This window comes from Acipenser ruthenus, chromosome 21 (genome assembly GCF_902713425.1).
Source record: "Acipenser ruthenus chromosome 21, fAciRut3.2 maternal haplotype, whole genome shotgun sequence".
Lineage (NCBI taxonomy): Eukaryota > Metazoa > Chordata > Actinopteri > Acipenseriformes > Acipenseridae > Acipenser > Acipenser ruthenus.
In genome coordinates this window covers 14,560,646-14,585,518 of record NC_081209.1, presented here as the reverse complement: position 1 = coordinate 14,585,518, position 24,873 = coordinate 14,560,646, and the positions used below count along the sequence as shown (strand labels likewise).

General features: G+C 43.6%; 1 protein-coding gene across 1 annotated transcript in view; it reads left to right on the top strand.

Moving 5' to 3' along the window:
* Positions 1-24,873, top strand: part of LOC117428201 (tyrosine-protein kinase CSK) — a 98,886-nt gene that overhangs the window by 59,527 nt on the left and 14,486 nt on the right. The window contains exons 3-5 of the mRNA XM_034901491.2: positions 19,116-19,229; positions 19,589-19,701; positions 22,650-22,869. Of these exons, the coding sequence (XP_034757382.1) occupies positions 19,116-19,229; positions 19,589-19,701; positions 22,650-22,869 (447 nt within the window). The remainder of the gene's footprint in view (positions 1-19,115; positions 19,230-19,588; positions 19,702-22,649; positions 22,870-24,873) is intronic.

Genomic DNA, 24,873 nt, shown 5'->3' with positions numbered 1-24,873 from the left:
GTGAACCTCTATCCTGCAGAAGTAGTCGGGTGCTGTGTCAGCTCCCTCCCCTCCCCTCCACATAGCTCTGTGAACCTCTATCGTGCAGAAGCAGTCGGGTGCTGTGTGAGCTCCCCTCCCCATAGCTCTTTGAACCTCTATCCTGCCGAAGCAGTCAGGTGCTGTGTGAGCTCCCCTCCCCTCCACATAGCTCTGTGAACCTCTATCGTGCAGAAGCAGTCGGGTGCTGTGTGAGCTCCCCTCCACTCCCCATAGCTCTTTGAACCTCTATCCTGCAGAAGCAGTCAGGTGCTGTGTGAGCTCCCCTCCCCTCCCATAGCTCTGTGAACCTCTATCCTGCAGAAGCAGTCAGGTGCTGTGTGAGCTCCCCTCCACTCCCATAGCTCTGTGAACCTCTATCGTGCAGAAGCAGTCGGGTGCTGTGTGAGCTCCCCTCCCCTCCACATAGCTTTGTGAACCTCTATCCTGCCGAAGCAGTCAGGTGCTGTGTGAGCTCCCCTCCACTCCCATAGCTCTGTGAACCTCTATCCTGCAGAAGCAGTTGGGTGATGTGTGAGCTCCACTCCCTCCCCTCCCCATAGCTCTGTGAACCTCTATCCTGCAGAAGTAGTCGGGTGCTGTGTGAGCTCCCCTCCACTCCCATAGCTCTGTGAACCTCTATCCTGCCGAAGCAGTTGGGTGATGTGTGAGCTCCACTCCCTTCACTCCCATAGCTCTGTGAACCTCTATCCTGCAGAAGTAGTCGGGTGCTGTGTCTGCTCCCCTCCACTCCCATAGCTCTTTGAACCTCTATCCTGCTGAGGCAGTTAGGTGATGTGTGAGCTCCACTCCCTCCACTCCCATAGCTCTGTGAACCTCTATCCTGCAGAAGTAGTCGGGTGCTGTGTCAGCTCCCTCCCCTCCCCTCCACATAGCTCTGTGAACCTCTATCCTGCAGAAGCAGTCAGGTGCTGTGTGAGCTCCCCTCCCCTCCACATAGCTCTGTGAACCTCTATCGTGCAGAAGCAGTCGGGTGCTGTGTGAGCTCCCCTCCACTCCCCATAGCTCTTTGAACCTCTATCCTGCAGAAGCAGTCAGGTGCTGTGTGAGCTCCCCTCCCCTCCCATAGCTCTGTGAACCTCTATCCTGCAGAAGCAGTCAGGTGCTGTGTGAGCTCCCCTCCACTCCCATAGCTCTGTGAACCTCTATCGTGCAGAAGCAGTCGGGTGCTGTGTGAGCTCCCCTCCCCTCCACATAGCTTTGTGAACCTCTATCCTGCCGAAGCAGTCAGGTGCTGTGTGAGCTCCCCTCCACTCCCATAGCTCTGTGAACCTCTATCCTGCCGAAGCAGTTGGGTGATGTGTGAGCTCCACTCCCTCCCCTCCCCATAGCTCTGTGAACCTCTATCCTGCAGAAGTAGTCGGGTGCTGTGTGAGCTCCCCTCCACTCCCATAGCTCTGTGAACCTCTATCCTGCCGAAGCAGTTGGGTGATGTGTGAGCTCCACTCCCTCCACTCCCATAGCTCTGTGAACCTCTATCCTGCAGAAGTAGTCGGGTGCTGTGTGAGCTCCCCTCCACTCCCATAGCTCTTTGAACCTCTATCCTGCCGAAGCAGTTGGGTGATGTGTGAGCTCCACTCCCTCCACTCCCATAGCTCTGTGAACCTCTATCCTGCAGAAGTAGTCGGGTGCTGTGTCAGCTCCCTCCCCTCCCCTCCACATAGCTCTGTGAACCTCTATCCTGCAGAAGCAGTCAGGTGCTGTGTGAGCTCCCCTCCCCTCCCCATAGCTCTGTGAACCTCTATCGTGCAGAAGCAGTCGGTGCTGTGTGAGCTCCCCTCCACTCCCCATAGCTCTTTGAACCTCTATCCTGCAGAAGCAGTCAGGTGCTGTGTGAGCTCCCCTCCACTCCCATAGTTCTGTGAACCGCTATCGTGCAGAAGCAGTCGGGTGCTGTGTGAGCTCCCCTCCCCATAGCTCTGTGAACCTCTATCCTGCAGAAGTAGTCGGGTGCTGTGTGAGCTCCCCTCCACTCCCATAGCTCTGTGAACCTCTATCCTGCCGAAGCAGTTGGGTGATGTGTGAGCTCCACTCCCTCCACTCCCATAGCTCTGTGAACCTCTATCCTGCAGAAGTAGTCGGGTGCTGTGTCAGCTCCCTCCCCTCCCCTCCACATAGCTCTGTGAACCTCTATCCTGCAGAAGCAGTCGGGTGCTGTGTGAGCTCCCCTCCCCTCCCCATAGCTCTGTGAACCTCTATCGTGCAGAAGCAGTCGGTGCTGTGTGAGCTCCCATCCACTCCCCATAGCTCTTTGAACCTCTATCCTGCAGAAGCAGTCAGGTGCTGTGTGAGCTCCCCTCCACTCCCATAGCTCTGTGAACCTCTATCGTGCAGAAGCAGTCGGGTGCTGTGTGAGCTCCCCTCCCCATAGCTCTTTGAACCTCTATCCTGCCGAAGCAGTTGGGTGATGTGTGAGCTCCACTCCCTCCCCTCCCCATAGCTCTGTGAACCTCTATCCTGCAGAAGTAGTCAGGTGCTGTGTGAGCTCCCCTCCACTCCCATAGCTCTGTGAACCTCTATCCTGCCGAAGCAGTTGGGTGATGTGTGAGCTCCACTCCACTCCCATAGCTCTGTGAACCTCTATCCTGCAGAAGTAGTCGGGTGCTGTGTCAGCTCCCTCCCCTCCCCTCCACATAGCTCTGTGAACCTCTATCCTGCAGAAGCAGTCGGGTGCTGTGTGAGCTCCACTCCCTCCCCTCCCCATAGCTCTTTGAACCTCTATCCTGCCGAAGCAGTCAGGTGCTCTGTGAGCTCCCCTCCACTCCCATAGCTCTGTGAACCTCTATCCTGCCGAAGCAGTCAGGTGCTGTGTGAGCTCCCCTCCCCATAGCTCTGTGAACCTCTATCCTGCAGAAGCAGTCAGGTGCTGTGTGAGCTCCCCTCCACTCCTCATAGCTCTGTGAACCTCTATCCTGCAGAAGCGAAGCAGTCAGGTGCTGTGTGAGCTCCCTCCCCTCCCCTCCCCTCACTCACTCAGAGACTTCCTGTGCTGCCTGCTCCTTCCTTTGCAGAGCACTCGCTGTGGTTTGCACCTCGTTTGCAAACATCATTGCACCGTTGCAAATTTAGCATTTAACAAAAATAAAGGGGGGGCGGGGGTAACGGAAGTAAAGATGGAATGTGTTGAGGGGGAGGGAGGGAGCCCAGCCCTATCTGACTTGAACACACGAGTCAGTGTTGCTGAGCTGGTATGCTGTGGTTTCCTCTGCAAGAAACACAAATCTGTGCTTGGTTCCTTTTACATTTTGTTGTTTTAAAGCAGCATTTTATCTTGTTGTGTTTTAATTTTGAATTGTAGTAATTTTCCGATGTTTAATTAAACATTATCAAATACATACATATCTTTATGGACAAATTGGAGCACAGCATAGCGGTAGAAGTGGTGTGGATCCTCTCTGTACGAACGGACAGATGCCTCCAATATACACCCACTGTGGACAATAAGAAATTAATTGCTGACCACATGCTGTGAGGTTAATGATTTCCATTACACGAGAGAGTAGATGTTAAAACTTCATGCTGATTTGAACTCTGCTGTCACCAAGATAAGCACCAACTAAGACGTAGCTTTACAGTAAACTAATGTGATCCATCTGTGTCTCCATCCATTTGTGTTTCCTTCCATATGACGATGTAGATATCCTTCTGCCAGGTGTTGATGGCTGAAGTGTAATGCTGGCTCCAGGGATCAGCTTATTTTGCCTCCCTAGCACATCAGCACACACAACTGCTACGATGCTGGCTCCGGGGATCAACCACAGTGCGGTCTTCCCAGCGCATCAGCATGACAACCGTCTGGATTGAGCTAAGTAGGGTACATCTCTGGGGTCTTCAAGTGGGCACCTTCTATCCTCAGTGTTTCATCGACTAGCCCACGACACCTCAAGAGGGCTCGATGGTGATTCTGGCATCCCAGCATCACCCCCCTCTGTACCCCACTCAACTCAGCCCAGCTTACTTACCCGTACGTCAGCGTTTCTATCTTTCTATTGTGTTTGAGATCCCCAACCAGAATCTTTCTGTCTCAACCACAGCCAGTTGCTGCTCCTCTCTGCTGCTTCAGATGAGTTCTTCACTGTGCGACACAACTTTTGGCCACTGAATCCGACGTCTCTGAGAAACCAGGTTGTAGAGTGTGCCACAATTCCTCGACAACCCACCTCCACTGGGTAAACCCGTACTCTCCGTCCTTGCTGTTCCACTTCAGCGGTTAATAGAGCATACTGCAGTTTCTTCCTCTCATATGCCTCATCTACAGAATCCGCCCATGGCACTGTTAACTCTACCAGGTGAACAAGGCGTGCTGATCCAGACCACGAGACAATATCTGGTCGAAGGTTAGTGGTGGCAGTCTCAGGTGGAAAAATAAGCAGTTGACCAACATCTGCCAGCATTTTCCAGTCTCCAGCAGCATCCAGTTGCCCTGGGCGAGGCTTGGTTTTAACACCTTTTCTTGGCGGTTGCTCTCCTGGGTGGAGGAATGTTGTCTTGTGTGTAATGTTTTGATGGAACTGGTGGCAACTTATTGGTCATGTTATGCTTTTCTTCCAATGCTAAGGCCAAACATCGCAGCATCTGGTCATAGCGCTAAGTAAACCGTCCTTGGCTAAGAGCCACCTTACATCCTGTCAAAATGTGCTTTAATGTTGCAGGTGATGAACACAAAAGGACATGAGGGATCCTCTCCTACCCAGAGGTTTAGGTTCTGTGGTGATGGGAGAACATCATACAGTGCCTTGCAAAAGTATTCAGACCCCTGACCAATTCTCTCATATTACTGAATTACAAATGGTACATTGAAATTTCGTTCTGTTTGATATTTTATTTTAAAACACTGAAACTCAAAATCAATTTGTAAGGTGACATTGGTTTTATGTTGGGAAATATTTTTAAGAAAAATAAAAAACTGAAATATCTTGCTTGCATAACTATTCAACCCCTGTGCTGTGGAAGCTCCCAGTTTACACCAATGAAAGAAATTGCCCTAACGAGGACACAATTACCTTACCATTGGCCTCCACCTGTGAACCATTAAAGTTGCTGTCACATTTTCTGGATAAAAACCCCACTGTTGAAGGATCATTGGTCAGGCTGTGAATCTGAAGGAAAATATAGAACAAAGAGCATTCTACAGAAGTTAGATAAAGTAATACAAATGCATAGATTAGGGAAAGGGTACAAAATAATATCCAAGTGTTTGGATATCCCAGTGAGCACAGTTGGATCAATAATCAGGAAGTGGAAGCTGCATCACACCACCCAGGCACTGCCAAGAAAAGGCTGTCCCTCAAAACTCAGCGCTCAAACAAGAAGGAGACTTGTGAGAGAAGCCACAGAGAGGCCAACAATCACTTTGAAGGAGCTACAGAGTTCAGTAGCTGGGAGTGGAGTAATGGTGCAACAGTCAACCGTATCAAGAGCTCTGCATAACACTGGCCTCTATGGGAGGGTGAGAAGAAAGAAGCCGTTACTCAAAAAGTACCATCTGAAAGTACGTCTGGAGTTTGCCAGAAAGCATGAGAGTGACCAGGCTGCGATGTAGGAAAAGGTTTTGAGACCAAGATACAGCTTTTTGGCCAAAACTCAAAGCGCTATGTGTGGCGCAAACCTAACACTGCCCATGCCTCAAGACACACCATCCCTACAGTGAAGTATGGTGGTGGCAGCATCATGCTGTGGGGATGCTTCTCATCAGCAGGGACTGGGCATCTTGTTAAAATTGAAGGAAGAATGGATGGAGCAAAATACAGGGAAATACTGCAAGAGAACCTGCTTCAGTCCGCTAAAAAACTGAAGCTCGGGAGGAAATTCCCCTTTCAGCAGGACAATGATCCCAAGCACAAGGCCAAAGCAACATTGGAGTTGCTCAAGAACAAAAAGGTGAATGTCCTACAGTGGCCCAGTCAAAGTCCTGATCTCAATCCCACTGAGAATCTGTGGCACTATTTGAAAATTGCGGTCCACAAGCGTCGTCCAACCAACCTGGAGCAAATCTGCCAAGAAGAATGGGCCAAAATCACTCCGACACTGTGTGCAAAGCTGGTACATACTTACCCCAAAAGACTTAAAGCTGTTATTGCAGCGAAAGGTGGCTCTACCAAATATTAATGTGTGGGGGTTGAATACTTATGCAAGCAAGATATTTCAGTTTTTTATTTTTCTTAAATATTTCCCAACATAAAACCAATGTCACCTTACAATAATTGATTTTGAGTTTCAGTGTTTTAAAATAAAATATCAAACAGAACGAAATTTCAATGTACCATTTGTTATTCAGTAATATGAGAGAATTGGTCAGGGGTCTGAATACTTTTGCAAGGCACTGTATGTTGACCTGATGAGGAAACTGATCCTGCTCTGTTCCGTTGTCCATAGGTCTTGCCAGCTGATCTTGCGTTGTTTCACACTCTCCCATCTCATCCATTCTCCCTGCTTGGCCTGGGAAACGGCCTTTACGCACCTCATCCTCTCCTCCTGCTTTTGCACCTCGTTGACTACCAGCTTCCTCCATTGAGCTGGGGCTGCCTTGTGCCATGTAGGAGGAGCTGAACTGAGACCAAGACCCCCTCTTCCATGCTGAACTTGCCCCATAATATCACCGATTCGAAGGGCAGCCTTTGCATCTTCCACAGCTTTCTTTGCCGCCCACTTTCTTCCAGTTTTTAACACAGGTGCTGCCTCCCTTACGCATTTGTCGCGTGACTCTACTAATGTCATTTCCAGTCAGATCTTGGCACACTTAAACTCCTTGGTTAGAGCGGAGACTGGTAGCTGCAGTATTCCTTTGCCATAAAGTCCCACTCTGCTGAGGCTGCGTGGAACTCCCAACCATTTCCTGATGTATGAACTGATTAAAGCTTTCAGCTTCTCTTCTCTTGTCAAAGAAACCTCGTACACAGTCAGTGGCCACAGCAGCCTCGGCAGTAGACCAAACTGAAAGCACCAGAGTTTTAGTTTGCCTGGTAAAGCGCTTCTGTCTATGCTCTTCAACCCTTCCACTGCTTGTTGTCTAACTTCTCCCACATGAACTGTGTCCTTTAGATCCCTGTCGTATAATCTCCCAAGACTTTTCACTGGCTTCTCAGACACTGTTGGTATTGCCCAACCATTAATGTAGAACATTTTATCTACTACTTTACCTATAATAATAGGGGACTATTCAAGTGCTTCCACTGACGTCTTCAATTTAAACATAAAGCAAAGGCATACACAGCCATTCCAAAACACTGAAGCCTGCTGAGCCCATGCATTTGCACACTATATCTTTATTTCAATTATTTAACCACCCAGCTGCCCCTTTATTTTGGCAATTTCCATGTAAACTTTTTTTTTTTTTTTGCAGATTCTTCATTCTTAGCCCTCAAATAAGCAATGTGGATGTTTTCAAAGCAATTTTTGCTATTTAAAATACACACTTTTTTGTTATCATGAAAATGGAAATACAGTATTTCAGTAGAACTTAAATAACAAAATAACCACGTATTTACAGTTGTAAAAATATAATATAGATCACATCGTAACATTTTCTTTCCAATGGCAGCATTATATAAGTATAAATAGCATAATTTTTTACAATTGCAGCATTGTAATAACATTATAATACTTGTCTCGCGATGTCTGGGAGACGCTCGCTCATGCAGTCTAAACCACTCAGAAGGGGGGCTCGCGATGTCTGGAAGACGCTCGCTCATCTAAACCGCTCAGAAGGGGGGGCTCGGGATGTCTGGGAGACGCTCGTTCATACAGTCTAAACCGTTCAGAAGGGGGGCTTGCGATGTCCGGGAGACGATCACTCATCTAAACCGTTCAGAAGGGGGGCTTGCGATGTCTGGGAGTCGCTCGCTCATGCAGTCTAAACCGTTCAGAAGGGGAGCTCGCGATGTCTGGGAGACACTCGCTCATGCAGTCTAAACCGTTCAGAAGGGGGGCTTGCGATGTCCGGGAGACGCTCGCTCATGCAGTCTAAACCGTTCAGAAGGGGGGCTTGCGATGTCTGGGAGACACTCGCTCATGCAGTCTAAACCGTTCAGAAGGGGAGCTCGCGATGTCTGGGAGACACTCGCTCATGCAGTCTAAACCGTTCAGAAGGGGGGCTTGCGATGCCTGGGAGTCGCTCGCTCATGCAGTCTAAACCATTCAGAAGGGGAGCTCGCGATGTCTGGGAGACGCTCGCTCATGCAGTCTAAACCGTTCAGAAGGGGGGCTTGCGATGTCCGGGAGACGCTCGCTCATCTAAACCGTTCAGAAGGGAGGCTCGCGATGTCTGGGAGTCGCTCGCTCATGCAGTCTAATCCGTTCAGAAGGGGAGCTCGCGATGTCTGGGAGACGCTCGCTCATGCAGTCTAAACCGTTCCGAAGGGGGGCTTGCGATGTCCGGGAGACACTCGCTCTTCTAAACTGTTCAGAAGGGGGGCTTGCGATGTCTGGGAGACGCTTGCTCATGCAGTCTAATCCGTTCAGAAGGGGGGCTCGCGATGTCTGGGAGACACTCGCTCATGCAGTCTAAACCGTTCAGAAGGGGGGCTCGCGATGTCCGGGAGACGCTCGCTCATCTAAACCGTTCAGAAGGGGGGCTCGGGATGTCTGGGAGACTCTCGTTCATGCAGTCTAAACTGTTCAGAAGGGGAGCTCGCAATGTCTGGGAGACACTCGCTCATGCAGTCTAAACCATTCAGAAGGGGGGCTCGCGATGTCTGGGAGACACTCGCTCATCTAAACAGTTTAGAAGGGGGGCTTGCGATGTCTGGGAGACGCTCGCATGTGTGTTAACTCTGGAGGCATGCTCTCTTTATGCTGAAGAGACAAACACCAGTACTGGGATTTGGAGTCAGTCAGCACCGCATATTAATCCACTGTGTGAAATGAGTGTTGTATGTGTAGTGTGTGAAAAAATACATTCTATAGTAATGCACAGGATTATAGAAGCGTTTTGCATGTGCAGTGTGTGAAAAAATACATTCTATAATGTACAGGCTTATAGATGGCTAAAAATAGATTAGAAAATGACCCGTAGTCACTGCAGTCCAAACACAACAGAGCTGCTGCTAAGTAGATTTCTTATCTCAGGAAGCGCAGGTGTATGCAGGTTCACAGTACAGTACAACGTCGCATATCTGACCTCCTGTGGACTGGGTTGTAGGCAAATATGTGAACAAGTCGGATTTGTGAACACCTAAAGAAAATGACATTTACACATGCATAAATAGGTTAGTGAACAAAAAACAACACTTTAAAACACGGGGAAATTCTTTGCTTTAAAAGTAAGCAAACGTAAACGAGATTAATTAGGCTACAGTGCACAGTGTTGCTATGCAGTTTACTATAAGCCATCTCCACGCAAAGCTTTAAAACAAAATACAAAACAAACTCTGAATGTACAGTAACCTGCAACTGATGGCTTCTTTCTTAACTCTAGAAGTCCCTGCCTCCGGTTCTACTTTCTTAATATCTCTGTCACGGTACTTTGTGCTCTTTCTTGATAGTGCCAACAGCCGATAAGAAGCTCGGTTTAAATATTGCTTCGACTATTTTAAACCAATGGCCGGTTAGCATTGCGTTTTATGAAGCTTGCTTTATTTAATTAAAATGCATTTAAAAGCTACAACAACACGCTGCCAATAATTGCAACTGTGAGCTCCATTATATAAACACATTGCACAGAAAAAGAGTAAAACACAAAGCTTTCTCAACTGGTGTATTTAAACGTCACTGCTACACACAGCTGACTGACACAGGCACAGGGGAACACACCAAAAGACTGATTGCTATAATGCTTTTTTTCTGTTTCCATCTCGGACGCTGCACTTGCTGCCAGTACCATTACTCTTGTAGCCTAATTTTAATATTTGTTTATTTATTTATTTAGCGGTGGTTAATTGATCAGGGCGGTTATGCGACGGTCGGATATGCAACTGTAAAACTGTATGCTATTTGCATTTCTTCCATAGACCGGAGTGATCAGGACCAAATCACAAAGAAATAAAATCTCGGGACAATCTTGTGCAACGTGAAACTGCAAATCCCAAATCAGAGGCATCAGTATCATAAAGGACCATATCCTACACCCCTCATGTGCACGTCTACAAGCCTGACAGACTGGCTGCCTGATATACACCAGGGTTATGGTACCAATAGAATTGCATAAGCGATTATAAAGTGTGACGGATGTATGAATGGACAGTAGTCTTCAGTAACACCCCCTGCAGAGAATAATAATGACTTACTGAACACATTCTGTGGCTGCTGTATCTAAAGTTTAGGTAACGACTGAACTTTTTTTTTTTTTTTTTTTTTTTTAATTTAGTCATTGCCAATTATTTTTATTATTTTCTCCCCAATTTGGAAATGGCCAGTTATTTTTAGGCTCAGCTCAGCGCTACCACCCCTGCGCTGACTCGGGAGGGCGAAGACAAACACACGCTGTTCTCCGAAGCGTGTGCCGTCAGCCAACCGCTTTTTTTCACACTGCGGACCCTCCATGCACCCCCCCAAGAGCTACAGGGTCGGAGGACAACGCAGCTCTCGGGCAGCTTACAGGCAAGCCCGCAGGCGCCCGGCCAGACTACAGGGGTCGCTGGTGTGCGGTGAGCTGAAGACACCCTGGCCGACCTAACACTCCCTCCCCCCGGGCAGCAGTCGGCCAATTGAGCGCCGCTCCCTGGAAGCTCCCGTCCTTGGTCGGCAAAGGAATAGCCTGGACTCGAACTCGCGACGTCCAGACTATAGAGCACATCCTGCACTCCACGCGGAGCGCCTTTTACTGGATGTGCCACTCAGGAGCCCTTTGACTGAACTTTTTAAAAGGACATTTAAATGAATCCTCTACAAGTCTCAAAGTGGTGAAGATTTTTTTATATTTTACATCGAAATACCTTCTCTGCCATACTTTATTCCATGCCCACAGTAACAGCCACACTTTAGCACTGACACTGGATGGGGTGTGTGATGGGCTCCAGGTTGTGTCACTGACACTGATGTATAATTAATTACAGTAAAGAACACACTCAACTCAACCTTAAATGTAATGCTAAACATTGTAAAAAGGAAGCAAGATTATTATTTATTTTTTTGCATTTCCCATTAAGTGCTGCATGTGCCAGAATACACATGTAAACTGCATCAGTATGAAGGCTTTATCTGGCATTACTGCAGCATATTATCAGTATTCTGTTTAAAAGAATAACTGTTATGGAATTTGACATGTATTTTAAGATTTCAAGAGGAGTTTGTGTGATGGGCTCCAGGTTGTTTGTCACTGACACTGGATGGGGTGTGTGATGGGCTCCAGGTTGTGTCACTGACACTGGATGGGGTGTGTCATGGGCTCCAGGTTGTTTGTCACTGACACTGGATGGGGTGTGTCATGGGCTCCAGGTTGTTTGTCACTGACAATGGATGGGGTGTTTGATGGGCTCCAGGTTGTGTCACTGACACTGGATGGGGTGTGTGATGGGCTCCAGGTTGTATCACTGACACTGGATGGGGTGTTTTACCATCATGTTTAGGGATTTCAGCTTTTAAACGTGTTTATTTTGTTGTGTTTACACAGTACATAAATTGTTTAATCGGTAACATTTAAAAATAACGTCCACAAATTCCTAATAAATTCTGACTGAGTGTCGCAGGAATAACACCTGGATATCTTGTGCACTTCCTCTGAGTTCTGAAGTCATTCATTTTGAGTTCAGCCCTGTTAATATAGGGGTGGGTTTAATTATCCCAATTCATTCCATGTTCCTTTGCATGTGTAAAGCATGCATGACGAATTCATACCCTCTTACTCGCCCACCAGGGGACTGTGAGAAGTGTTCATATTTTATTTACATTTTATATTGTATAAAAATGAAAGCTGCACAATTATTTTATTGTAAAAATGGAAGAGTGACACACATTGGTAATTGTGGAGTAAAGGAGAGGGAGGATGGGAAGGTGATGTGTAGCAATGTGTTGGATTTCGTGTCGATACATGCTTTTGACATCAAATGTAGACAGTATTGTTAATGAACAAGCATATTTCAGATCCAAGTGAATTCTGTTAAAAATCAGTATTGATTCAGGAGCATATGTTGAGGTCGCATGCATGTTAATTGAACTCAAGTACTTCAGATTATATTATTTTTTTAAATACAAAGTGTTCTTGTTTGAATGTAAGCTGTGCCTTGCTGTTTAAATAATATGCAAAGCAGCGTTAGTTATTGGATCGTCTGATAAAAATCCTGTTTTGTTTTTGATTTTGAATAATGAATATTGTTGCTGCATGGATTATTGTAGATCAATGCGTCTGTGATAATCGATTAAGTCGAAATCGAAATGAGGTTGCCGATTGCACCACCAGTGCAGTGATATTCATTCAATATTTACGCTTTTCAATATACACACAAATATTCAGCGTATATACATCAGTCTCATCAACATTAATGTTGTAGTGCATAAAAAAAAAGTAACCACACTCAAAGGCTTTTAATTACAAAAATTGGCAAGATATTAAAACATTTAAAAGTGTTTTATCCTAACACAGCATAGGGGCTGCCAGTGTGTGTAACACTAGCTGGCATGAAGTCTGTGTTGCACTCATAACAACATAAGAAAGTTTACAAACGAGAGGAGGCCATTCAGCCCATCTTGCTTGTTTGGTTGTTAGTAGCTTATTGATCCCAGAATCTCATCAAGCAGCTTCTTGAAGGATATCAGGGTGTCGGCTTCAACAACATTACTGGGGAGTTGGTTCCAGATTAAAAAAGTGCCTCCTATTTTCTGTTCTGAATGCCCCTTTATTTAATATCCATTTGTCACCCCTGGTCCTTGTTCTTTTTTCAGGTCAAAAAAGTCCCCTGGGTCGACATTGTCTATACCTTTTAGGATTTTGAACGTTTGAATCAGATCGCCGCGTAGTCTTCTTTGTTCAAGACTGAATAGATTCAATTATTTTAGCCTGTCTGCATACGACATGCCTTTTAAACCCGGGATAATTTGGGCCGTGTAATACTAGCTGGCATGAAGTCTGTGTTGCACTCAGGGGCCGCCAGTGCTGGCATGAAGTCTGTGTTGCACTCAGGGACCGCCAGTGTGTGTAACACTAGCTGGCATGAAGTCTGTGTTGCACTCAGGGGCCGCCAGTGCTGGCATGAAGTCTGTGTTGCACTCAGGGGCCGCCAGTGCTGGCATGAAGTCTGTGTTGCACTCAGGGGCCGCCAGTGTGTGTAACACTAGCTGGCATGAAGTCTATGTTGGACTTGTTTGGGTGACTTTTTGAAGTAGCGTGGGGGGGAGTGACCTTGCTCCTCTGGCCAGACGGCCTCCAGCCCCCCTTAGCAAGTGGACAGAGCCTCTTTGTTCTCTGAGGGCTCTCTTTGTATTGATAGTGACTGTAAATCTGCTCCCAAGGAGAATCAGTCACTTCATAAAGAAGCTTCTGGTCACACAGCTGGTCCTTTCCCTTTTGTTTCACAGATACAATCATGCATGTTTAAAAGGCTAATACACTGCTTTCTGCAGAAGAGATGTGAATGCATGTTTAAAGGCTGATACGCTGCTTTCTGCAGAAGAGATGTGAATGCATGTTTAAAAGGCTGATACCCTGCTTTCTGCAGAAGAGATGTGAATGCACAGTGAATTGAGAGCCTGGTCCTCCACTGTGAGTAACGCAGTGCTAAGCATTATAGTAACACATAGCAGAGCTGCGATTATCACAGTAACTCTAATCAACACAGAGCTTGCCTTGCTCTTCAGAAGGGTCTCCTGCAGCCCAGCATATACGAGGGAACCTTTCCAAGCAAGACATGATCATACCTGCTGAACACTCACAAAATGAAGGGAAGCATTAATACTGCATTGAGAGTTGTCACTGTGGTAATGTCGTATAGAGACATGGTCAGTTTGAGAGTTGTGATAATGTTGTATAGAGACATGGTCAGTTTGAGAGTTGTGATAATGTCGTTTAGAGACATGGTCAGTTTGAGAGTTGTCGCTGTGATAATGTCCTATAGAGACATGGTCAGTTTGAGAGTTGTGATAATGTCGTATAGAGACATGGTCAGTTTGAGTGATGTGATAATGTCGTTTAGAGACGTGGTCAGTTTGAGAGTTGTCGCTATGATAATGTCGTATAGAGACATGGTCAGTTTGAGAGTTGTGATAATGTCGTATTGAGACATGGTCAGTTTGAGAGTTGTAATAATGTCGTATAGAGACATGGTCATTTTGAAAGTTGTGATAATGTTGTATAGAGACATGGTCAGTTTGAGAGTTGTGATAATGTCGTATTGAGACATGGTCAGTTTGAGAGTTGTGATAATGTCGTATAGAGACATGGTCAGTTTGAGAGTTGTGATAATGTCGTATAGAGACATGGTCAGTTTGAGAGTTGTCACTGTGATAATGTCGTATAGAGACATGGTCAGTTTGAGAGTTGTGATAATGTCGTATAGAGACATGGTCAGTTTGAGAGTTGTCACTATGATAATGTCGTATAGAGACATGGTTAATCCAATGTGTAAAACTCTAGTTACTGCCATTTGTTTTACCACCACACCTGACTTTTTAAAATATTAATTTCAGGTAAATTACATGAAAAACAGCCTCATTTTTTTTTATTTTACCACATTGCAAATGACGTACCCACCCTAGAAGGATATATTGGGAAACAGAACGTTCTATTCTGGGTCCCTGTGACAGAGATCAAATGATTCTTGACCTGTGAGGGCATTGTGTAACGGGAACAGAGTACCCTTAACTAAATGGCACGACAATTTATTCCGTAGGGTAGGTGGAGGTCATTTAGGAAAAGGGCGAAGCTACGGTATCCAAACTCAGTGACCCAGACAGTAAACGGTGTGGCATCTGAGGATTGGAGGAGCGGATGCGCTCGTCAACCTAGGGGTCATGAGCGAGGGTATAAATAGGGGTCATAGCGGACATGATCTGTTCCTTTTGTGAATGGTTAGGAAAGAACCTGAAAGGAGTCCCTGCATGTAATAACCGTGAGTGTTCTGTTAGTCTGTCTTGTAAACGTTTGTTTGTTTCGTTTGTTAAAAGATTACTAACATGATCCGGAGCTGCAGCCACAGGCCAGCATTAAACCCGGACACCAGCACTTCACTTTCCACTGAGAACTGTCTTTTCACCACAAGCACTTAAATCATGCACCATAGGAACTGTGTCTTTGTGTTTTGTGCAGGTGATAAAACTGGACTTTTTGGTTGCGGGTCAAACCTGTGGGATTTTACAAAACCAAAGTGATACACGCCTCTGTAATCACTTCCAGCATTATTATTTACAGGTGTTTTGCCTTAAGGCTCTGGACATTGTAGTAATTTATCAATAAACACCCCTGCACCTGTTAGTAATTGTCCGTGTGATTTGTACCTGCACTGCTCTCACCTATATCCACTCACCACTTTGCCACAGTCCCAAACGTCCTTTTAAACATAGCCAGGCAGTGTGTGTGTCAGTCATTCATGCGTGGAATGTTAGACTAAATCCACATCAGTTGAATTATGAATATGTACAGTGATGTGTGGTGAATTGGCAAAAGAAGCCCACTATGGATTATCTGATACACCAGTTTACCACTTTGAGTTATGTATCCCACATTAAAAACATTTTCATTCTAATGATATTCATTCAAAATGCCTTTGCTGAATGCCACTGATAATACAGAAATACACAGATGTTGAATAGATCTTAAGAATTACAGTAAAAGTGTTGATCTACAGAAATGCATTTAAAACCTTGGAGAGAGGAAAGCACATCATTGATCAGTGTGTAGCTGGTGACTGACAAATCCCCAATTCTGTTATCTCTTTGAATTGGAAAAGGAATTGATTAAAATATGAAAGGGTGACTTCCTAGAAATATTTTAAATAGGAATAAATACTTCTAAGTGCTGCTGCATGACATACTTAATGTAACAGCAGTCGTAGAGCTAGCATACAGATATTAGTAAAGATCAAATAAACTTTGAGCTGTACTGAAACAGCGTCTTACTCCTCAGTCCTGTATTATTGTTTGTGTCACACATACACAGGTGGAGTCCGGCCTGATTCACAGACAGCCTTTGGAAAAGGGACTGCATGTAGATCTGGCAGCCTCTGTTAATGTCCGAGTTCTTGTAATTCCAGTCGTGTAGGGTGGGGGGTGAGGGTTTGTGTTCTTATCAGAAATGCATCTTGTTTGAATAATACACCCTGTGTTTCCAGGCATTTACCTTTGAAAGCCCCACAATCTGCAGGGTTTTGGCTCATCTTCAAATATGCAAAAGGAGCAAGCCAGTTTAACCAGTTCAGAATACAGCCACTAGAATTCTGACTAAAACCAGAAAAGGTGAACATATTACCCCTGTTTTGGACTCTTTACACTGGCTCCCTGTGCAGTATAGAATTGATTTTAAGATTTTGCTGTTAACTTACAGGGCCCTGAATGGATTAGCACCTAGTTATTTGCAAGAGTTACTGACCCCATATCTTCCAAACCGCACTCTGAGATCACAGGATGCAGGGCTGCTGGTTATTCATAGGGTCATTAAAAGCAACGCGGGAGGAGGTAGGGCTTTTTCTTGAAGAGCTCCTAAATTATGGAATGCACTGCCTTCGTTTGTCAGGGAAGTTGGGGCCGTTAGTTTTCAAGTTAAGACTAAAAACACACTTATAAAATGGCTTTCTTATCTTAGTGGGTTTTAATGCAACTTTAAAATTGTTGTTTTTGTATTGTGTATACTGTTATTTAAATATGTTAAATGTTCTGATTGTGGCAGTTGTATGTGTGACATGCCATACAAATGTATTGTGGTTTGTTCTTTTTTTCTGCTATGTACTGTACAGTGCTTTGCAACACTTTTGCATAAAAAGCACTATGTAAATGCAGTAAGTAAATAAAAACCAACACAGAATGACAGGCCGGAACAACAGTAAAATTATTTACAAATTTTATTATTATTATTATTATTATTATTATTATTATTATTATTAAGAACATAAGAGTTTACAAATGAGAGGAGGCCATTTGGCCCTTCTTCTTCTTCTTCTTCTTCTTCTTTGTCTTCTTCGAGTAATTTATGTTTATCTTGCTTAATCTGCATTGTTCTTGGTGGCATTTTGAAGTAGAAATGTGTTATTGTGCGTCTCTTAAGTAACAAATTTTGTAACCGTAAATTTAATATTTTTATGACTTTTTTTGGTTAAGTGAACCATTAAAGTTGGGCTGCATTTTTAATCAGTGTATGCTTAAAATAAGAATTTAACAAACGTTGTGGTTATAATACGCAATGTTTGAGATATATATAATATAATATATATATATATATATATATATATATATATATATATATATATATATATATATATATATATATATATATATATATATATATATATATATATATTTAGCTCAAAGAGCCAGCTGCCCAACGTTTCGATATGTTGTACATATCTTTCTCAAGGGAGCCTGTGTTTCAATCCAAACATTGGAGTATTTATAAATTCATGATTTATTCTTACATGATGTAATGGTGTTCTATATATTGTGACATCATTTTTACTTCTATCTTTGAATCTGTATTAATCCTAATTAACACTACTTTATATAAACTTATATTTTTATTATATCATGCAATGCTGGCTTTGAGGATCAGTCTAGATTTGGCCTCCCCAGCGCATCAGCATGCACAACTTTTGAATGAATTTTGTTTGTTTATTTAAATGTTATATATTTATTGAAGTTAATTAGTTCATTCTTTTCTGTTGAGTCCCGCTGGCATAATCGTGTTCAGTCTATTTATCCATTTACTTTCTTTTATTCTTCTATATGTGGCATTGTCTAATTTGAGCTGTTCTAATACTACAAACTTTACATCATTTATGTCATGTCCCTGACTGGTGAAGTGCTGTACTACTGGTTCATTCATTTTTTTATTTCTAATTAATGAAAGGTGGTTCTGAATTCTTTTATATAAAGTAGTTCCAGTCTCTCCAACATATTTGATTTCATCACATTTTTCACAGGCTATTCCATAAACAACATTGCTATTTTTACAGTAGGTATTAGTTTTTAGTGGATATGTGGTGTTCTTATGTTTAATTATATTTTTACGTTTGTCTATGTATTTACACACTTTACATCTACTAGTGCATATGTTCGTAGAACCTATTTTGTCAATTATTCTTTTATGTTTACTGTGAACTAAAATATCACCTAAATTAGCTTCTCTTTTGAATGCTACAACTGGGGCCTTAAGAAATACTTTTTTTAATTTTTCTGAATTATGTAGAATCCGCAAGTGTTTCCAAACTATCTTAGAAATATTGGGCAAAAGTTTAGAGTAAGTCATTATTAATGGGACTCTTTTGACCTTTTTATCTCTATTTTTATAATCTAGTAGATCATCTCTTTTTAGTTTATCCACTTTTCTTAACTCCGTCTCTATAATTCTTTCTTTGTATCCTCTTTTTTTAAGATTTGTTTTTAATACATTTCTTTGTTTTACATAGTCACTTTCTTTTGAGCATATTCTTCATATTCTTATTCCTAGACCCTTTGGGATTGCCCTTTTAGTGTGTATCGGATGTGCAGAGGACATGTGTAAATACTGGTGTATGTCAATATATATATTGTTCTACAGAAGTGTTTTACTAGTACAAATGTAAAGTGTTATTTTTGTTTGACTTGTAAAAGTTATTCTTTGTATTTAATTTCCTGAAGTAAATGCGACAAGTAAACAATACCTATTGATTTTGTAACATTTATAATTATAAAACAGTTTAACTATAGGTCCTATGGGTTCTAGTAGTTTACAATCGCTTACCTGCAGTAACTATTGTTATCGGTATCGGCTGATAAGGGTAGATAACCATCGGCTATCGTATCGGCCAAGAAAATCATATCGGTGCACCACTAATAAAGACTTCTACTTGAAACATTTGTCAAACTAGATTATTTTAGTATTGCTACAAAGTATTTCAGCCTCATAAAACATGTTATCAAACATTTTTTCCTCTACTTGTTTTTTTGGTCTAGTCTAAATAAAGATGATGTAGTCTCTCCAGCTCCCCCTAGTGACTGTATTGTGCTCTCTTCATCCACAGACAACGTGGCCTGCTGGCACCGAATGCATAGCCAAGTACAACTTCCAGGGCGATGCTGAGCAGGACCTGCCGTTCAGCAAAGGAGACGTCTTAACCATCATCGAAGTCACCAAGGTAACCAGGGGCATGGGCAGTAACAAGACTGCACCTTTACAGCCAATACACTGCTGTGCTTTAAACTGCTTCTTAAACATTGAACTGAACATATCACTGCGCATTCGGGAACATTCGATGAATTATAATAATAGAAAACTACATTGTGGAGGACTCACATACACTATAAACATCATTCAAACCAACAGTGGTGCTGCTTCAGCTCTGTGCGAGTGTTTACCACCTACTGAAAAGAGGGGCTGTACTCCGGCTACTTCCTTTATCAGTATCCTCAAACGTTTGTCTGCTTGATCCATTTTTTTTATTGTTATTATTTTATAGTTGATAACATGTTTTCCTCTCCTGATATTTTCTTATAGGACCCAAACTGGTACAAAGCGAAAAACATTGTGGGGCGGGAAGGCATCATCCCAGCGAACTATGTGCAGAAAAGGGAAGGAGTGAAATCAGGGAGCAAGCTCAGCCTCATGCCGTGAGTACCTTGGGGATGTGGAGGCTGCTTGATTGTATTCAGGGCTTGTGCTGGGAAACAAATCACTACAGAGCTACTTGCTGGCCATTCAAATGGTTTTTACATATTCAAACAAACACTGCTTGAAATGCAAAAGTGAAGACGTTCATATACCTGAATTTAGAAATGACTGTATCAGAAAGAATATCATAGAAGGGAAAGCAATGCATTATTGAGGTCTGAAATAAGTATCTATTAGTAATACTCTACAAATGATTTCTTTTGTTTTCAACTAATTCAATAATAAAGAATATTTGAATATTAAAACATTCTATTTGAATAATGCAGAATGATAATTGATCATGTTATATTTGTACATGTCGCACAAGTCCTTTTGAATCATGACATGTTTCATGATGCATGTTGTATTAGTAATTTCTTAGCAGACGCCCTTATCCAGGGCGACTTACAATTGTTACAAGATATCACATTATTTTTACATACAATTACCCATTTATACAGTTGGGTTTTTACTGGAGCAATGTAGGTAAAGTACCTTGCTCAAGGGTACAGCAGCAGTGTCCCCACCGGGGATTGAACCCACGACCCTCCGGTCAAGAGTCCAGAGCCCTAACCACTACTCCACACTGCTGCCCTGTATCCTGACCCGTGTCGTCTTGTAACAGAAAGAATTTCACACAGTTTGAGCAGCCAGGACCCCAAACTGCACGAGATGACATGTCTTCTCCAATAAGAGACACCCTGCACTCAACCCTAACTAACCCTAGAACTTCGGAACTTGTATGAATTGTGACTTCAAGGGTTTATTTGAACCTTGCATCAATAAGATGATTTTTTTTTTTGATAAGATCATGTAAAATCATTCAGTCGCCACAATGGATTTTGTCAGTTCTAAATCCAGCTCTTGTGATCTTTGTTAGGTTAGTTGATTTGGAGTCTAAAAGCTCACCCTCTTCTGTTCTGGTGGGACCACTTTTACATCTGCAATCATATCGCGGCATGTTCATTTCACAATCTCAGGCTAAGAAGCTTCCTGTAGTTGCTTAGAAGCAGGTAGGGTATTTCTATATTTTAGTGCATCTGGAATCCCAGAATCTAAATGTTCCAGTTTCTGTTGCATTTCTTCATCTTCCTTCTTGATCCCTCACTGCCTGAGCAGTGCTGTTTGCTGGAGACACTTGTCCTTCTTGATCCCTCACTGCCTGAGCAGTGCTGTTTGCTGGAGACACTTGTCCTTCTTGATCCCTCACTGCCTGAGCAGTGCTGTTTGCTGGAGACACTTGGAAACAAAGTTGATTGAGATTTTGGTCCCTGAGGTGTTTAAACAGTATTCCAAAACATTACCCTATTATTTAGTTGCACACACAGCATACTAGAACACAAACTGAACTGTATACATGGTATTCTGCATATTTAGGACATATTCTTTTAAAGTGCATGATTGAAAGTGATGGGGTTGAAGCAGTCCAGTGGGATCTATCATAGAGTACATGTAGTAGGAAACAGAGAGTAAGGCCAGGCCTGTCAGTTAAGTGCTGCTTGTGGGAGTCTGAGCCTTGTAGGGTCTGCCCCCTGGTGGTGAGAACTGGTATGTGCAGGAGCTTATAGAAAATAAATCAAATCCCATTCCACCAATGGGAAGCCAGCATGTTTCCAGCACTCTATTCCTAGCTCTCCCCTGCACCTGATATAATAACAAGCACCAGTCTAAATACTTCATTCCCACAGTGCTGGGATGCACATGGGCTTTTCATCTTCGAATAGTCTTTCAGAATTGAAACAAATATTAGAATATTCTTTCTTTAATTAGCTGGAAAACAAAAGTGTAATTCATACCGTATGAGAGAGAAAACGAATAAAATAAACCTGGTCCCCCTTCAAGTGAACTCTAAAGGAGAGTAGCAATGTTCTGTGCAGTAGCCTGGCCTTTAATTCAGACGCTTTTATTTGCACAATATGTTTGCACAATATCAGTTCATTGAAATGAAGAAGTGTCGTGATTGTGCCCCTGAATAAATTCCATACATGTGTTGAGCTTGTGGCATATTTGTCCCAGCGCCACAAGCATGTCAAGATGAAAGTGAATTAGAAAGCTGTAGAGAAGGAAAGCAGAAGCAATCTAATAAAACAGATACACTTAAAGCTGTGAAACCCCAGAGCACAGCTGGTGCTGCTTGTGAACAAACTCAGATGCAATTGCAGTGCTTCATTACAATGCAGTAGCCTTCTGGGTAAATAAAAAGACCACCCCACTAATCTAATGTGCATGTGAAAATCGAAATAGTTCATTAAAATGAAGAATACCCTACGGCTTGTATGAAAGTGGACCCCTGGTTAAAATAACACGTGGAGCAATCACTTCTTTCCTGTGTTTAATGAAGTTTGACCAACTGCCTTCTCTTCAGAATGAAACTTTGTGCGCTCTTCAGCGGTGTGCTTGTGAACATAGTCAACTGTCCCTAAAGTTTGTCAGGATAGTTTAACCCGATCAGAAGCATGGGTGCAATATGAGACGTGACCCAACTCGACCACCACACACATTTGGAGGAAGACATTTCTGCATTGTACGCCGTAAAAAGTGAAAGCAGCCAGACTACACACATGGCCATACGTATACTCAAAATGTAGTGGTGTTTTAAATAATAAAGCTGTTAATAATAATTTGAATAGTACAGCACTTGCAGTGAATTTGTAGGAGGTGTTCAGTGTTGGAGAGAGAACAATAGCTCACAGTACATTGTGTTTAGCAGACTGGTCACGCAATCATGGGATGCAAGTCGCCCTGGATAAGGGCGTCTGCTAAGAAATAAATAATAATGTCTACCTGGAGGGTCTTTACAAGTCATCTGTGCTGAGCAATGGGATACAGTTATATTGCTTAATATTGCTTTATTATAACAACTGTCCTGTGTATGGATTGATAGGCGTGTGTGTCCGTTTCTCTGCAGCTGGTTCCATGGGAAGATCCCACGGGAGCAGGCAGAGCGGCTCCTCTACCCCCCCGAGATCGGCCTCTTCCTGGTCCGTGAGAGCACCAACTACCCCGGAGACTACACGCTGTGCGTGAGCTGTGAGGGCAAGGTGGAGCACTACCGCATCATCTACCACAACGGCAAGCTGTCAATCGATGAGGAGGAGTACTTCGATAACCTCATGCAGCTCGTGGAGGTGAGAGAGAGAGAGATTACAAACGCTGTGTCTCTCTTTGTGTGCATACCTGTGTGTGTTTGTGTCCGACTCGAGGGTTTATTCATTTTTAGAACCCCAAAATCTTTTCGGTTTGGGGTGGGGTTGTCTTGTGAATGACCCCATTGTGGTGCAGAGCATTCACTAAACCCATCCCGATCTGAAGATGATCATTGGAAAACACAAGCAGTGAGCAGTCACAGTGCGCGTCGCTCTCCTAATTAAAGCTACAGTAACACATTAGCTGCTCAGTGCACAACACAACAGAATACAATAACACATCTAATAGCAACCTAAGTATTCTATGTGTGTTTAATTTTAACAAATAATAACAGTAATAACTAAACAAACATGATCTATGGGTAGAATTGTACACAACTTTTTTTCATTTCTTTTTTTCTTTGTTTTACCTTAGATTTAAAATTGAGCGTTTAAAAGTTGTGGGTGAACTTTTGCTAGTTTTGTTAGTTTTTATTTCTCTTCATACACGATCAGTTTCATATAATAATAATAATAATAATAATAATAATAATAATAATAATAATAATAATAATAATAATAATAAATCAGTTAATTTGATAATTTTATTTGAAAGCATAGGTCTGCAATGTATCACTTTGTTTCCATTATAATCCAAAATAAAAATGATAAATAATACATTAGTGTAGCAAAGTGTTTATCAGAACCCAGGCACCCGTTCAGTGTCTCTGCAGAACCAATGGCAGGACCTCAAAGTTGAAGAGACAACTTTCCAGGCTTTTTGGGATCTCTTTTTCCATCTTAACGTATGGGTTCTAGTAGTAAACACTGAAGACTTCCGGTTTACAAATCAACAAAGAGAGATAGCCTGCAAAGGAAAAGGGGAACCTGCTGTGCTGAAGGCTTAGCACGCCTCAGTCTGGGACAGTGAGCTGAGCCTTATATTTTTGTAGTCTGTGCACATGTGCTGTTCAAAAAGGTGCAATCTGCAGGGCTGTGGTTTCTAATAATCAGACCACATGTTCCACTCTGTCACTCACACACTAACAGATGGGTCCACTTCCTTCTGTTCATTTCAACTGTGACACAGCCAGTAATGCAGATTCATATCCAGATTCTTATCTTCAATACCCCTGTCCAATAAAGGTTTTGAAATTTAGTGGATGGGTTTAGTGGGATAGAAAGCAAAGCACAGTACTTGTACAATTTACTGTTAACAGGCCTGACTGAATTGACCAATTCCTGAATTATTGAACAGTGAAATATAGAGGGAGCGCTGTGCCTACTTTGTAGATGCAGAGGATATTTGCTTGTTCATGATACTGGTGATATCTCTAATTATATATGTGTGGCCCCTCTAAGCCGGGAGGCCCTGGGTCCCCCTCTCCCTTATGGGGAATGACAGTGTGTCCCCTCTGAGACGGGAGGCCCTGGTCCCCCTCCTGCCCCTCTCCCCTATGAGAAATGACAGTGCGTCCCCTCTGAGCTGGGAAGCCCTGGGTCCCCCTCCTGCCCCTCTCCCCTATGAGGAATGACAGTGCGTCCCCTCTGAGCCGGGAGGCCCTGGGTGCCCCTCTCCCCTATGGGGAATGACAGTGCGTCCCCTCTGAGCCGGGAGGCTCTGGGTCCCCCTCTCCCCTATGAGGAATGACAGTGCGTCCCCTCTGAGCCGGGAGGCCCTGGGTGCCCCTCTCCCCTATGGGGAATGACAGTGCGTCCCCTCTGAGCCGGGAGGCTCTGGGTCCCCCTCTCCCCTATGAGGAATGACAGTGCGTCCCCTCTGAGCCGGGAGGCCCTGGGTGCCCCTCTCCCCTATGGGGAATGACAGTGCGTCCCCTCTGAGCCGGGAGGCCCTGGGTCCCCCTCCTGCCCCTCTCACCTCTCTCGCTCCCTCTATTTGGACCAGATCCAACCTATCAGTATATTTTAATCATTGTAAATAAAAGCACCCCTCTGTTCCTCAGCTTTAGTACATTTTACAGTTTTAGGAGTTTTGAGCAACTCATG